Genomic DNA, 16,958 nt, shown 5'->3' with positions numbered 1-16,958 from the left:
TCCCAAAGAAAATCCCATAAGGAACTGTCAAAAAGTTATTTACAAAATCAATGCAGCATTTTTCAAGCAGGAACGAGTCAAATGCAGGACTACGCAGGTACACTGCCCTCAAAAACAACTCAAACAGTGATTTTATTCAGAGTGTGGTACCATTCGAGTAGTTCATTTTGTACCAACTTTTTTGGAAGATTCCTTCCTGAGTATTACGTATGTCTTATGTATGTGTTAACACCGTGAGCGTTTGTTTTATTTCTTTCTAATGAACGAAAGAAGATGTTTATAAAATATAGATCAACCAATCGACCGGAATCGCCATCTATCTCGAGAAGGTCCCACTATTTCGTTATATATTTTGAAGCACTCGAATGGTCCCTGCCCTAACAAAACTCCTGTTGTAGTTTATGAAAGTAGTGTACTTGTGAGTAACACCCCTGTGGCGTACTGTTCCGTTGACGATGGAGTCGTGTTCGGGTTTTATACGTTTTATAGCACATGAACACTCGGAAAAGTTCACTTTCGGTATGGTTTTCGGAACTGTCAATGTGCCGCTGGTAGAGAAAGGAAAGTCGAAGTGCATCGCTTTATTAACATCAGTACTCTACCATTTTTTCTGAAACGTGTGTTTTTATGTATAAAAAAGATCTGCTTAAACCGCAAATTTATCGGTAATATCTGGCTCAACAGATCCTACAACAGTTACAATAGCTGCTTTACTCAAAGCTATGAGAACTCGCTTGAAATTTCAGTAAAAATTTTGCCCCTGGCGCGACGTCTTGACATCTTGCGTGAATTTAGTGCATAACAGATCGTTTGGTTGAGGTTAGAAGCAGCGCGAGGAGCATTCATCCGCATTTTGTTGTGCGTAGAAAATTCGCTGTCAAAAGTTGGAAAACGCCATCGACGTCTGTTACGTGCGGAGCGCAAAGGAATTTTGTGTGCATCTTCGACGAAAGTCCAGTTACAACACGAAAGAGCTAATAATTGCAACCAATTGCGTATATTAGGACGCAATGGCATCGCCATCGGATCAAGCCGAAGTATTGCGTGGTCGCGATCTGGCCCGCATATTTCAGTTGTGGGAGGAACGGCACAGCATTCCCGGCTACGACCCGGAACCGATTGTCACGAGGTAATGATGTAGTACGGTTTGCTTGCAGAACAAACGAGAATTGAAAGATACGTTTATAAGCGTAAGAAAGGTGCGGAATTTTCAGCACGCAGCAATAGAATTATTCCAGACCTAAGTTTTAGCCATACTTTGAACATCGACAGTTAAATAATTTGAACATTTTTTATTTTATTTGAGGTTACTATGAGCAATAAAATACATAATTATATTAAGTCCTGAAAAAATTGTGTAATTGACATACCTACTGTATTAAAAATAATACAAATGTGTATTTTTACAGATTGGCGGAAATTTTCGAGGAAGAAACCGAAGTGTACATGCGCAAAGATCCGGATCCTTTCGATGAACGACATCCCTCCCGAACGGACCCAAACAGTGAGCTGGGTCGCATGCTAAAAACCTTATTCCGCAAAGATCACTTCATGACCCGACTGGTAAACGATTATCTCCGAGATAACTTTTTCACTCGACAAAATGTTCAACAGTGCTCACAACCTCTGAACATAGCGGCATGTCGGCTGATATTGGTCATTATGCCGGGACTGGAAACTTCGGCAGTCTTTCAGGCTGAGTTCGATCACTTGATTACGAGGTTGTATGGCTGGGCTGAATCAAGCCCGGAACCGTTGCAAAGCTACGCCACGGGCCTTTTGGGAGCAGCGATGGAGGTACAGGAAATTGCCGTTAGTTTTCGTGAACAAAACATTCGCCTATTACCAATAATGTTGAGGAGGTTGCATGTGTTGCAACTAGCGCATAGGAACCGTGATCGTCTATTGGAGGCAGGTGAAGGAACAAGTAGCACTGCTTTCCAGAGGATGTTCCAAGGGGAAGCAGCTGTTATTAGTGCGAAATCTACAGCTGGTGATTCCATGATAGTGGATAGAGCTGACGATCACATATCTCGTCCTTTTGCTCATTTAGGACCTTCAGAAGTGGACGGTGAATTTGTAGTCACAAACGGTCCCAACCCGATGTCAAATTTGAATGCTTTATTTCAAAACGAAAATAGTCAAAACACACAAGATAATGGTCAGAGCAAATCGACACATAGAAATATGATTCCCATTTATCCGGCAACAATTGCGACCAGCCAAATGTTGATCTTACGATACTTGACACCGATGGGAGAATATCAAGAGTTTTTGCCGCACGTTTTCGAGCATAATGCTATGAGTTTGATCTTCCGGTACATAGAGAATTTGGACGCAAAAGACACATGTCTAGCTTTCGAGGCACTAAAGTATTTGGCTTCGTTGCTATGTCATAAAAAGTTTTCACTAGAATTTATCGCCAATGGCGGCCTGGAACGGTTGCTGAAAGTTCCTCGGCCCAGTTTAGCTGCCACTGGCGTATCGATTGCCTTTTACTATCTGGCCTATTGTGAGGATGCTATGGAACGGATTTGTCTGATGCCGCAGAAAATTATCACTGAGCTGGTTTCATATGCCTTGTGGCTGTTGGGATGCTCTCATGATTCTGGTCGATGTCACGCCACCATGTTTTTTGGTCTCAGCTGTCAGTTTAAAACAATGATGGACGAGTTCGACAAGCAGGATGGTCTTCGGAAGCTGTACAATGTGATTGCCGTTTTGCCGATTCTTCTGCCAGCGGATGACTATAATTTGAATGATGACGAAGAGTGTGCGGCTCGGCAAGTCGTTCGTCACGTGTGTGTTGCGTTGAAAAAATACTTCGAAAATCATCTGTACTACAAGTACAGTCAGGTGACTCGACAGCAATGTCCTACTGGAACTCTGGCACAACCAGTTTTTAAATCGGTTAAAAATTCACCAGAAGTTATTAGTGAACAAATCAAGACACTTCAAGAGCTACTCCCGATGAAAGCTCCCTGGACACCGGTTGATGAGTTTTTGACTCTGGGTGGTGTGAATCTGTTGCTGCGCATTATCGCTTTAGCCTACGAATGGAATTACAGTGGACGGTGAGTTTAGTGCTTTTGACTTGATTTTTTGTGTTGGTTTTCTAATGCTTAACATTTTTGAAGTATCGGTTTCGAAATTGACACATTTTGATTAAAACGTGAATGAGTTCCTTTATTTTATCATCGAAATATTCTAATGAAGCTTTAGTTCTTGCAGTGCCGAGACGGTGCGCGCCGCGTTGGACGTGCTGAATGTGAGCTGCGTGATTCCACGAGTCCATGCTGTGTTCTGTGAGCGAATAGAGTTTCCTGACGAAGGATCGGCTGCTGGAATCAACATCGTGCTAGGAGCAGCGGAAGGTGAAATTGTAGCTGATGCTGAAGTTCAAAAATCCGCCCTGGCGGTGCTGGTAAATACGGTCTGTGCTCCGATTCATCGGCCCAGTGGTTCACTGGCTAGGTTTGGCTCTGCGAAGAAAAGGATGCCGAATAAAAATTCAGAAGAACTTTTGCAAAAAGTGTGGGAAAGTGTGCGTTCCAACAATGGAATCATAGTTCTACTGTCATTGATGTGTGTGAAAACGCCGATAACCGATGCAGATTGTATACGGGGAATGGCATGTCGAGCGCTGGCTGGTCTGGCGAGATCAGAGACAGTGCAGCAAATTATCGGAAAACTACCACTGTTTGTAAATGGGCAACTGCAAAGTAATTTTGGCTATGTTTTCTTGAAATTATTCTATAAAAATATTTCATTTTTGTTTCACAGGTCTAATGCGCGATCCTATTCTACAGGAAAAACGTGCGGAACACGTGCAATTCCAGAAGTATGCCTTGGAGCTGATGGAACGTGTTTCCGGTAAAGCTAAAACGTTCAACAATCAGCTTGACACTTCGCTAGCGGATATTCACAAGGCGAATGTGGTAGCCCAGACCAAAATACAATTCAATGAGCAACAACTATTTCAGTTAATCTATCAACATCTTGTGGCACGAGGCTTAACAGAAACTGCCGCTTCACTAGTGAAAGAAGCTAACATTACAATACCCACCACACTGCAGCAGCAGAATGCGCAGGTGACAAACATTGGTCGAAACTTACATCACTCGCCATTCACTTTCCGGTCACCTAACGCAAGTATGATACAACGGGCACGGATACGTAGTAAAACAACGGAAGCCGTTTTCAATCACTCAACTGCTCAGGCAAATTTACAAGCTGCACTAGCAGCGGCTAGTTCCGAAGGAAACGGCTTGAACAATGCTAATGGAGATCCTCACCAGGCGCGTCAAACTGATTTGTTGGGCAGTGCTGGCACTGCGGCGGTGACAGCCCTGGAACCAAACCCCATGGAACCGTTTACACCGATAAAATTGATTAAAAAGACAAACATAGCTAGCGTCAGTGCTGGAGGGCCCGTCGGAGGTAGCTCTTCCCACGGTAACAGCAACAATCTAAACACTCCTTTTTCCTCATTGTCTAGTAATAGTCAGCAGCGATCGCTGCAGAAGCAAATATCGGCCACCATCGATACCGCGTCGTTTCTCGTTCCCGCTTCGACGTCTTCCAAAACAACTGCACAGGATCCAGTTGGCTGTACGGTAACGCTGGACACTATCATTACCGAGTACCTCACCAATCAACACGCGTTGTGCAAGCACCCGATGTCAACCTGTCCGCAGTTCGATCTGTTCGTCCCACACAAGTGCCCAGATCCCCGACCGAATCGGGCCTCTGGAATGAGCATGAACTTTGCGGCACGGTTCTTCAAAAGACATGCTGGCTTTTCGTCTCGGCGGTTTGACCGGAGATTGGTCCATTCAAATTTCTCCGCCTCACGAGTGCTGCGGCCGCAGGATTCGGACTTCTTCTTTACGTGTTGTGATTTTACGGTAAGTGTTGTTAGTTTAGTTGGTTGTAAAAAACAATCACTTTTGGTTTGTTGTTTTTGCAGCCATGCGCCACGAAGCTAATCACGGGTTCGCACAGTGGAGAAGTGAAAATCTTTAATCTGAGCGATAGCAACGAGGAATTCAGCTATTCGTGCCACGAATCCTATCTGAATTCTATCAAGTGCAGTAAGGACGGTCGGCTACTGTTGACATCTTGTGCCTGGCGCTCGCCGATGTCCGTGTTGTGGAACATCGAAAACAATCGCTTCTCGCACAAGCTGCAATGGGACGAGGAAGAGTACTTGGAGTTCCCCAATATCATGCAGGACAAAGTGCTAGCAACGACAGGAGAGGTAACAAAGGTTGTTAAAGATGTTTGTTCTACTTGAATTTTTATTTTCTCTCTCCTAGGTGGCGACAATTTATGATATTAACACGGGGCAAAAGATTCTATCACTGGTGCCGAATATCTATAATCAGTATTCGAAGAATCGTGCCACATTCTGTCCGACGGACGAACTTATCTTGTCTGATGGTGTACTGTGGGATGTCTCGTCCGGTAAGGAGATTCATAAGTTCGATAAGCTGAACCAAACCATATCTGGGGTTTTCCATCCCAATGGGTTGGAAATCGTTTCCAACACCGAGGTGTGGGACCTGCGTACATTCCACCTTCTGCGAACGGTTCCAGCGTTGGATCAGTGCTACGTCAAATTTTCTCCTCAGAATGTGATATATGGTATCTGTCCGGAACTGGAGACGGAACCGAACTCGGACAATGTGTTTTTCGAATCCAGCTTCAAGGTACTAGACGGATACGATTATTCGAGCATTTCGACGGTAGATGTTAAGCGAAACATATACGATTTGGCTATCAATCTCTACGGTAGCCAGATTGCGATTGTCGAAAACCAGGGCGGTTACAACTCGGTACAGGAATCAGTGGTACGGATCTACAGTGTGGGCCGCAAAAAGAATACCGAAGACGATGCCGAAGAGGAGGAAGAGGAGATGGAAAACTCCGAGGACAATTCCATGTCGGAGACGGAGTCAGTCGGTAAGTAGCTTCTTCATCATCGTCCATGAGTGAATGTGATATCGGAAGAGTGAATGCGAGACAAAATGTAGTAGTGTGAGAGCGCCTGAAAACAGCTTGTGTTGGAATCGGTCAATTTGTTTCTGTTTGGTAGGTTTGTCAATACCCCCTTATTGGATACGCTCTTGTTTCGTTTCCAAAACTCAAATCCCTCAAATGTTCGATAAACTAAATCAGCAAATTTTGCTAGATGCGTACCGTTTTACGCAAGTTTGTATGATGGTAGATGTTTGAAACTGTTTGACTGGCTCGCTTTTCTTTATCGGTGCACAAAATTCCCCCTCATTCTGCCCATTCCAGTATTTCACGGCGCTCGCGGAGAAAACGGTGGTCAGCGTCGTCGGCGGAGACGGGGAATGCGTATCAATGTACTCGATGATGAAGATGATATTTTCCAACCAGGTTCCTCCTCGTCCAGTGAGGACGACGACGATGACGACGATAACGACGACGACGATGACGGTGCCGGGGACGGTGGTGACGATGATAATGACGATGCTGAAGATGACGATGGTGGCAACAATAACGACGATGACGTGGATGAGGAAGACGCTTCTTCCTGGACTACAACCTCCGATCTGGAGGATTTCTTGTTGTTATAGAGGAGTTGAAAGTGCTCGAGGCATAAAGTACTGAGATCAATTGATACGTGGGTCAGAAGGCGCACCATCATCTAGCAGCCAACAGAAAAGTGAGTTATATTTTTTTAAAGCTTTGGTACTGCATTTATCTATCTAGCGTCTGTACGTTGTCACCAAGTCTGGAACAGCAGGCATCCATTCTTTCCAGTAGCTGGAAGGAACAGCCCGGAACCACAACATGTCAGGATATGCTTGAGCGAAATTGCACATATTTGTATCTAATATTGCCAAAAAATCTTCTAAAGCCAAGCTAACATGATAGGCAGATATATTAATTGTTACGAAATTACAATTGTTTAGGTATAAAACAGCAGCAAATTATTTCTATTTTGCTACTTTGTTTTGCCGCGATTATACCGCTCGGCTGTTTTACTGAATTGTTTGTTTCATATCTCTTTTCTTAATGCCGACATTATTTTCAACCGTCAGGGTTCCTTTTTTCCGAGCGGCACCAGGGGTATAGTCCATATAAATTATATGTGTGTTGAAAGAAGTTTCTTGTACATTTACAATAATTTTAAACTGAAAAATAAAAAGATATTTGAATAATTTTGACTCCGCAATCGATTCGTCCGAAAAACTCTAGTATATTTTGGAAATAAGTTTCAAATTTGCAAAGTTGGATTAATATCACATAGATTGAATGTTACGGTTTCGTTCACGCAAATTACCTTCGTTTGAAATCTGTGCATTTGCCTCTATGAATTGAACCGAGGGCCAGGTTGGGAGTGCATTTTAATTGACGTATTAATTTTCCGTCGTACCTAGTTCGGTTTTAGACACTGATTTATCGCACCGCCAATTGACCTACGCAGCGCATAGCGAACATGAGCTGAACCGGCAGCAAACAGCGCTATTAACAAAAGTAATTAAGTGATTTCAAGACCATATAGGGCTGGGGAACGCACGCTTTACGTCGATATACACATGATAGCATTATTGAAAAAAAAAAAAAACAAAATCACCTGGCAGTGAATTTACGCTTTTTCTTGCAGCCCTATTTTATAAATGTTCAAGTTCTTTGAAAGCTAGTTTTCTACCTATTCGGCATTGTAAATAAACTTTTGCATTCTTTCATGAAATTTTTTATATAACTTGAAAATCATGAAAAACCACTGCATGTGCTATGTTCTATTAACTCAATTTATGTAGTTCATTTTTATTTTATTCATTATTATGTGATATTTCGCGATTTTTAAATTACTAATGGTTTCAAGAGGTAATTTTTTGTTGGCCGCCGTTTCGATCTTCTGTGCGATTCTTGGAATTTAAAATTGTAATTTAAAACCTAGCATAGGGCCTTTCTTCGTCTAGGAAATGGAAAAGTATTTTCGATTGAACTGCTCTGTTGTAACGAAACAGTGATTAACTGAATGAACCCTCACAAGACAAGTGAGAAACGTAGCTGAATTCAAGTTGTGTTTTGCTTTCATATACCTACACTGCCGGTACCCGGATAACTGTCCCATAATGAAAAACAACATGTTGAGAAAACGGCGATTTAATATTATCCGTGAATTTTCGGATTTCCAGCAATTACATCCAGAACCAACGACCATAACAGTTTCATGGCAGCACAAGTTTATCGTTGAGAAACAAAAATCATGGATGGAATTGGTTTTACGTTATATAACTTGAAAAAAAGACAAAATGGGACAAAATATGCGAGTACATTACAAAAGTACTCGCATATTTTGTCCCATCACATATAAATTCAACCAACAACCGGCAGTATCATTGGCAACGTAGATTGTACTACAGAAAAACAACATTAGTCTAGTTAATTAAATGACATACTTCTATATGCCTAAAATAATCCGATATACACTAATCTGGAGCAAAATTATATGTTTGCAGTTTGCACCACTATGCAGTGGGACTGTAATGCGGGTACTTTCAATTAGGCAATCCACGGGACAGTTGCGATCAGCTGATTTCAGTCTGTTTTCAACTTATGACAGCTTTATGTATGTTCGATCGGTCTCAACTTGGATTCAATCCGGATCCAGAAGCGTGAAAAACAAATGTTATCCGATTGGTAGCTCTAGTATCGCGAGTGCCAATCCTAAATACAACAATATAAAATCACTTTTGATATTATTGCCGACATTGAAAGATTTCGGTTTTGGCCGTATTTTGATTTTACAGCTTGAAAAACAGCAACAATAACAAACGTACAAGCAAAAAAACGTCACCCGTGGATTGCCTTATATGGGACAAAAACAACTTGGTATTTTTTCCATGTGTTTCCATACAAAAGTATCAATTTTAATTTGTTTTAGAAAATATGATAACAGTTAAGTCGATTCCTGATGATAACTCAAAAGTGACCAAAATCAGTATGGGACAGTTATGCGGGTACCGGCAGTACAGTCATGCAACAAGGAAAAAAAATTATTTGTAATATGAAATTTAAAAACAATTTAAAAAAATTATAACAATTTTTCATATATTGTTATCGCATTGATTACACTTTTGCGGGGTCCTGCTCTTCATTAACAGCTCGCGCTGGTGTGGGTAATAACAACGTTGTCCTGGCAAGGAAAGGGTACCACAACCCTCCGTTAAGAGATCGTGAGTTGATTTCGTGCACAAACCGATCCACCCTTTTCCTGCTTGATATGACATAGCAAGGGCGGTTCGTTCATTACTTGTCACATGAAGGTCAGGAAGTTACTGGCAGGAAAATTGCATTCGACTCCCAAAAATAACGTAAATCGTAATTCAAGCGTAATCAGATTGTTTCAAATAATCAGCATACACAAAAGTTAAAAATTTAATCGGTTTCAAAACTTAGGGCCAAAAACGGGTTTACTTTTCCTATTTTTAATCCCGAGTGGAGGAGTGATCTAAGCAACTTAAGCTAGTCCCTAAGCTAGTCGGAGAATCGAAAGGCATACACACATGATGCTTGAGTGTGTTGAATTTGACTGCCAATCAACGCTAGCGGAAAGGTCTTGCGGTAGGTTCACCCCGGTAATGAGTCGAATTTCGCGCTAATCGGTGTGCTCTGTGCACAATCTACTTGATGTGACCCTTTCGATGCCGTCGCTTTAACAACCGTCTGTAATAGCCCATTGGCGAGGACTAAAATTTTATTTGTCCCATCAGTAACTACAGGAGTGATTATTTTGTCGAAAAAAAGTCTTATTGTAGAATTAATCGTAAAGCTTCTGGAGTTCCTTGTAGTCTGAGAATAACCTCATGCCTAAAGTAACTAGACACCGAAAAGCTTGATTGGTTTCACTAAGAATCATGTCAAAGGAGACGCTATAACCTCGTAACTAAGCAATTAATGGTGATAGGTTTCAATTTTCAAAATTTTTTACATGACGGCCTCATCGGACTTAACTTTTGAGTTGGTGGAGCTGTTATTTTATTTTATTTATTTATTTATTTTACCGTTATTAATAACATAACAACGTTTGATAACTAACTAAACTAACTTTGTTTGTTTGTCTCGCCTTTCATTGTAGCAAATTGTAGACTCTTCCGGAATTCGCTATTTACTCTTCTCGTCGCATGATTAGACTGAGTTCTAGGGAGGTGAATGGTGGATGCTCGTTCAAACAGTTGATTATGATACCTTGTAGAAAATATTTGATCTTTCTACCTCCTGCAGAAGCTTTCTGCCATATTGAATCCGTTTTATTTTTGGTCACTTTATTTGGTACAATCCTTGGCTGTCTTAGGCTGAATTTTGTATTCTGACATTTTCCGAATTTTCGTTGTAAAAAAATGTCCACGTGGACAAAGAGGGGGGTCTTAAATGACGATTTTTGTGTCCACGTGGAATGGGGACGGCCCCTAACTCACTAGTTGCTGTTAATGTGCATTTTGTGACTATTGAAGAGTTCATTTATTCGGATTACTAGCAGTTTCTCTAGTATTTTGCTTATAACAGATAGAAATGGAAATTGGTCTATAATTACTGACCTGCTCTGTATCACCACCCAAGCAAGGGACTTTGAGAAAATCGGGGAACTTTCCCGTTATCTCGCAACGAAACAGGAAATAGGTACATTATGATGTAGCTTAAAAAAGAATGTTATCGGTACCGCAGTTTTTGTTAGTGTCAAGATCTCTTATCAAGAAATTATTTTGCTCCTAAGTAGGTTGCAGGAAAATCGTGTTACTTAATGGAGACAGACTGCCAAACTTGTTTGTATCTTGCTTACTTACTTTGTTGGCTAACGGACCGTTCACCGGTCTAGGGCCGAACGAATTAGAGATGTCCAGCTTCTTCTATCTTGGGCAACCGTTCTCCAGTCTCCTCGTACACCAGCAGATCGTGCATCTTCTTCCACCGCGCACATCCACCGCGTGCGAGGCCTACCACGGAGTCGACGGCCTCTTCCTGGTTCTCTACTGAAGATAGTTTAGGCGGCTCTCTCGTCAGGCATTCTGGCCACATGTTCAGCCCACTGAAACCTGCCCCGCTGTATTACTTTCACTACAGCAGCATGTTTGTATACCTGGTACAACTCGTGGTTCATGCGTCTGCACCACACTCCATCTTCTAGTTTACCACCCAGTATCGATCGCAGAACTTTACGTTCAAAAACTCCGTGCACTCGTCGATCAGCTTCCTTCAGCGTCCATGCTTTATGTCCGTAAAGGGCCACTGGGCGTCCTATACAGCGCTAGTTTTGTGCGCGTTTACAAACTAGGGACCTTAGCTGGTTACGTAATCCGTAGAAGGCCCTTTTCGCAGCTGCAACTCGTCGTTTCACTTCACGGCTCATTTCGTTGTCACATGTCACAAGCGTACCAAGATAAACGAATTCGTCAACGACTTCAAATCGTTCCTCATCTATCTCCACCTCAGCACCAACACCACGGGGACTCCCAAGCTCTCTGCAAGCTACCATGTACTTCGTTTTGGCAGAGTTAATGACAAGTTCCAATCTCGCTGCTTCCCTCTTAAAAGGTACGAAGGCCTGTTTATATCACGAGAACTAATAATTGTCAGGGCTAGCTGGGGTCCAACCTTACAGAAATACTCATTAGTTTGATTACCAGTGGAAAATAGTTAGGAATAGTAGTTTATCTTCGCAAATGTCATCTAACAAAAAGTGCTTGTAGCACTTTTTTATTAGATGTCTCCTGTGATTACGTGATACATTTTCTTTAATTGGTATTAACTTTCGAACGTCGAAAGTCATCCAATAACCTTTAATTTTGGCGTGGACTGTAACTTTTCTGTAAAATTTCCTTTTCAGCTGCTGGTACAGACTTACAACGTTCTTCAGCCTATTCTCCGGTGAGCTCTGTGGCAGATAAGATAGAAAAGATATCGGTGCGTAAACTCTGCGGCCTCCCATGGTATGGTAGTCCGAGTACCTTCTTCCCTCGCAAAAGTATCCACAAATCCACCTGGAGATCACCCGACCTTTAGACAGAGAATCAAATCAACCACGTTCTAATCGACGACAGGTTCTTCTCCGACATCATCAACGTTCGCACTTACCGCAGTGCGAATATAGACTCGGACCACTACCTATCGAAGGTGTATAACACCCGCCGAAGTCGATTGCCGCGACCAAATACTGAGCAACTGTGGGATATCGAGGCTGCACAGGAATACGCGCAGCAGCTGGACGCAGCGCTACCTACGGAAGAGCAGCTTGGCGCAGCTACTCTTGAAGATGGCTGGAGGAGCATCCGACTGTTGTAGCGCTACTAGGTACAAGGGCTCCGAATTATAGAAATGACTGGTTTGACGGTGAATGTAAACGGTTAGTCGAGGAGAAGAACGCAGCACGGACGAGAATGCTGCAACACCGCACTAGAGCGAACGTGGAACGATACCGACAGGCATGGAACAGCCAAAACTCGGTCCTCCGAAGGAAGAAGCGCCAGCAAGAGGAGCGAGATCGTGTGGTGATGGAAGATCTATACCGAGCTAACGACACTCGGAAGTTCTACGAAAAGCTCAACAGCTCCCGTGAAGGCTTCGTGCCACAAGCCGATATGTGCAGGAGCTTGGACGGCAACGTCCTTACGTACGAGTGTGAGGTGATCGAAAGGTGGAAGCAGCACTCGACGAGCATCTAAACGACGATGCAGTAGAGCGCGAGGACGGTATGGCAACCGATCTTGGTGCACGAGCAGAAGACATCAGGATTTCAGCCCCCGATCTCCTGAGAGGAGGAGGAGATTGGCCGGCTGAAAAACAATAAAGCTGCTGGAGCGGACCAACTTCCTAGCGAGCTATTAAAATTTGAAATACGGTGGAGAAACACTGGCTAGAGCCGTGCACTGGGTCATTGTCAAGGTTTGGGAGGAAGAACGAGTGCCGGAGGAGTGTATGGTGGGTATTGTGTGTCCCATCTACAAAAAGGGCGACAAGCTGGAATGCTGCAATTACCGGTCAATCACTCTGCCGAACGCCGCCTTCAAGGTACTCTCCCAAATACTCTGCCGTCGACTATCACCCTTTGCGAAGTAGTTGGTGGGGCACCAGGTGAAATTTATGGGTGCCCGCGCCACCACGGATCAGGTATTCGCAGCTCAACAGATTATACAGAAATGCCGCGAATGCAACGTGCCCACACATCATTTGTTTACCGATTTCAAATCGGCGTACGATACAATCGATCGAGACCAGTTATGGCAAATTATGCACGACTACGGATTTCCGGACAAACTGACGCGGTTGGTCAAAGTGACGATGGATCGAGTGATGTGTGTAGCTCGAGTATTAGGGGCACTCTCGAGTCCGTTTGAAAGCCGAAGAGGTTTAAGGCAAGGTGATGGTCTCTCGTGCCTACTGTTTAACATTGCCCTGGAAGGTGTCATTAGAAGAGCGGGGATTACCACGAGTGGCACGATATTCCAAAAGTCGGTTCCACTGTTTGATTTCGTCGACGATATTGACATCGGGGCTCGGACTTTTGTGAAGATGGCGGATACGTACATCGGACTAAAGGCCGAAACCAAACGGATTGGTCATCAATGCATCGAAGACGTAGTACATGAAAGGAAGGGGTTGACGAGAAGACAGTGCTAACCTCTCACTTCGAGTTCAAGTTGGTGGTAATGAAATCGAGGTGGTCGATGAGTTCGTGTATCTGGGCTCATTGGTAACTGCCGACAACGATACCAGAAAAGAAATTCAGCGGCGCATTATGGCAGGAAATCGTGCATAATTTGGTCTCCGGAGGACGCTCCGATCGGGTAGAATTTACAAGACGCTGATCAGACCAGTAGTCCTCTACGGGTATGAGACATGGACTATGCTTGTGGAGGACCAACGCGTCCTTGCGGTCTTCGAGCAGAAAGTGTTGCGTACCATCTTTGGAGGACTGCAGATGGAGAACGGAGTGTGGAGAAGGTGAATGAACCACGATCTGCAGGAGCTGCTTTGGGAGCCATCTATGGTCCACACCACTAAGATTGGCAGGTTGCGGTGGGCTGGGCATGTTGTAAGGATGTCGGACGACAGCCCGGTAAAGATGATCCTTGAAACCAATCCGTCAGGGACGAGACGGAGAGGTGCACAGCGAGCAAGGTGGATCGGTCAGGTGGAAGACGACCTGCGGACCCTACGCAGACTGCAGAGCTGGTGAACTGCAGTTATGGACCGAGTGGAATAGAGACGTCTCTTATGTACAGCGAAGGCCACACCATGGCTTGGGACTGTTTAGTAAGGTAAGTAATATTTTTGCACAATCGTATTATCCAAGTGGTTGAATGGAATGTTTACATCACCGACAATTGCGCACATTCCTTGCGCATATGTGATGACAAAACTGTCTCTAATCACTCTAGGAATCTAACATAACCGAAAGACGGTGGTCAGTTAACTGCATGTATATGGAAATCAGTTTCTGCTAAACTTTTTCTTCGAGCTTCTGGTTTGCAAGAAAAAAATACTTCAATTTGCGAACTTCTGATTCTGTCTTCCTTCATCCAGGTCTCACCAATTATAACAAGGAACAGTAAGCTTGATACCGTGCGGGACCGAAATCCGTACAGTACCGAAATCCGTACACCCCGTAGGTTTTATTCAATTACTAGCTGACCCGGCAAACTTCGTCCCGCCTATTTTAGTGTTTAATTTAATAATTTTAAACATTTCAAATTTATTGATTTCTTGCGATTGCCAGTTGGAGTCAATTGTCAGAAATAGGTGAGTCCCTGTCTACTGCTTTATCTCGTGAAAGCATTTGCTTCCTGTTCTCTCTTTTCCGGTACACACTGCAACATAACCGAGAAAACCGCCCAACTACGTAGGTTCCAGACAGCAACCCAAGGGTTAGGAGCACAATTTTACTCTCCCGACAAAACTGTTTATGTATTTGATTGTAATTGTGTTATGTAATTCTGTAACAGTAATTTTATGTAAAATTGTGCAAAAGATATGGGGTATTTGGTCATTTTCGGCTGTTTTCCAGACACCGGAAGTCGCCATCTTACAATGAATATTGTTATTTGAGGTCGATTTGTGGCTTCAGTGCGTCATAACAATTCCGGAAATACCCAGATTGGGTGGTATTTGGTCATTTGCCGCTGGTTTTCGGAAACCAGAAGTCGCCATCTTGGATTTCGAAATGGCATTTGGGAACAATTTCTGTCCTCCTTGCGTGAATCTGATTAAAGAAACGCTCATATTGAGTGGTATTTGATCATTTTCGGCTGTTTTCCAGATACCGGAAGTTGCCATCTTACAATTCAAAATGTTGTCTGAGGTCGATTTGTGGCTTCAGTGCATCATAACAATCCCGGAAATACCCATATTGGGTGGTATTTGGTTATTTGCTGCTGTTTTTCAGAAACCGGAAGTAGCCATCTTGGATTTCAAAATCGCATTAGGAGACAATTTTTGGCCTCTGAGCGTCAATCTGGTTAAAGAAACACTCATATTGGGTGGTATTTGGTCATTTTCGGCTGTTTCCCAGACACCGGAAGTCGCCATCTTACAATTCAAATTGTTGTTTGAGGTCGATTTGTGGCTTCAGTGTATCATAAAAATTCTAGAAATACCCATATTGGGTGGTATTCGGCCATTTGCCGCTGTTTTTCAGAAACCGGAAGTCGCCATCTTGAATTTCAAAATGGCATTTGTAAACAATTTCTGGCCTCTGAGCGTCAATCTGGTTCAAAACACTCATATTGGGTTGTATTTGATCATTTTCGGCCGTTTACCAGACACCGGAAGTCGCCGTCTTACAATTCAATATGTTGTCTGAGGTCGATTTGTGGCTTCAGTGCATCATAACAATTCCGGAAATACCCATGTTGGGTGGTATTTGGTCATTTGCCGCTATTTTTCAGAAACGGGAAGTTGCCATCTTGGGTTTCGAAATGGTATTTGGAGACATGCCAGAAGAAGGAAGGGTGTCGAAACATTATGGACATGTTTGTTACACCTAAAAACATTCACCTGCCAAATTTGATTATATTTGCTTGATTGGTTCTCGAGCTGTGCGTAATTTGAGTTTCATTTGTATGGGACCCTACCTTATAGAAGAGAGAGGGGTGTCAAACCATTATATTTGTTACCCCTAAAAACAACCACCTGCCAAATTTGGTTCCATTTAGTTGGTTAGTTCTCGAGATGTGCAGAAATTTGTGTTTCATTTGTTATGAACCTCTCGCTCACAGGGGGGGAGTCGAACCACTATGGTCTTGTTACCTCTAAAAACATTCACATACCAAATTTGGTTGTATTTGGTTGATTGTTTCTCGAGCTGTGCGAAATTCGTATTTCATTTGTATGGGACCCCTCCCTTCCAGAAGAGGGAGGTGTGTCGAATCAACATGGACATATTTGTTACTCCTAAAAATGTCCACTTGCCAAGTTTGGTTCCATTTGCTTGGTTAGTTTTCGAGATGCGCAGAAGTTTGTGTTTCATTTGTATGGGACCCCTCCCTTCCAGAAGAGGGAAGGGCGTTTAATCAACATGGACATATTTGTTACTCCTAAAAACATCCACATGCCAAATTTGGTTCCATTTGCTTGGTTAGTTTTCGAGATGTGCAGAAATTTGTGTTTCATTTGTATGGGACCCCTCCCTTGCAGAAAAGGGAGGGGTCTCGAACTATCTTAGTCACCTTTCCCGGCCCCTAAAACCCTTATATACAAAATTTCACGCCGATCGGTTAGGTAGTTTCCAAGCCTATATGAATCAGACAGACAGACAGACAGAGCTGCATTTTTATATGTTTAGAAGACTAGTAATATAATCGTTAATATGCACCAATAATTGCTGAGTCATATTAAATTTAATATTGCCGTGATATCTGCATTGAAAATAAATCAGTAGGCTTGGAAATAGAAATACTTAAAATAAAAATCTCTTCGCGTGC

The 16,958-nt window shown here is 43.0% G+C and overlaps 1 protein-coding gene across 4 annotated transcripts; it reads left to right on the top strand.

Moving 5' to 3' along the window:
• Window positions 1–545: 545 nt before the first annotated feature.
• On the top strand, window positions 546–7,193 carry LOC129723696 (protein mahjong). 4 transcript variants are annotated; one of them, XR_008727798.1, is made up of 8 exons: window positions 546–1,129; window positions 1,410–3,074; window positions 3,223–3,722; window positions 3,784–4,907; window positions 4,970–5,260; window positions 5,319–5,964; window positions 6,304–6,694; window positions 6,763–7,193. XR_008727798.1 is itself a non-coding variant. In XM_055678059.1 (7 exons), the coding sequence occupies exons 1-7, from the start codon at window positions 1,011–1,013 to the stop codon at window positions 6,603–6,605; spliced, it is 4,638 nt and encodes a 1,545-aa protein (XP_055534034.1). In that variant the 5' UTR covers window positions 546–1,010; the 3' UTR covers window positions 6,606–7,193. The 4 variants fall into 4 exon arrangements, 3 of the variants coding, with proteins under 3 accessions (XP_055534034.1, XP_055534035.1, XP_055534033.1); XM_055678059.1 differs by having other exon boundaries at window positions 3,232–3,722; window positions 6,304–7,193; XM_055678060.1 differs by having other exon boundaries at window positions 6,406–7,193.
• Window positions 7,194–16,958: the final 9,765 nt, after the last annotated feature.

The sequence above is a fragment of the Wyeomyia smithii genome, chromosome 2, assembly GCF_029784165.1.
Source record: "Wyeomyia smithii strain HCP4-BCI-WySm-NY-G18 chromosome 2, ASM2978416v1, whole genome shotgun sequence".
Classification (NCBI taxonomy): Eukaryota; Metazoa; Arthropoda; class Insecta; order Diptera; family Culicidae; genus Wyeomyia; species Wyeomyia smithii.
The sequence above is the reverse complement of the archived record's forward strand: the minus strand, read 5'-3'. Positions and strand labels throughout refer to the sequence as shown.

Bases quoted from the DNA above. Each gene is read 5' to 3' on its own strand.
- LOC129723696 (XM_055678058.1), top strand. From the start codon at position 1,011: ATGGCATCGCCATCGGATCAAGCCGAAGTATTGCGTGGTCGCGATCTG. The intron at 4,908-4,969 runs GTAAGTGTTGTT...TTGTTTTTGCAG, and splicing joins TTACGTGTTGTGATTTTACG to CCATGCGCCACGAAGCTAAT. The intron at 5,261-5,318 runs GTAACAAAGGTT...TCTCTCTCCTAG, and splicing joins TGCTAGCAACGACAGGAGAG to GTGGCGACAATTTATGATAT.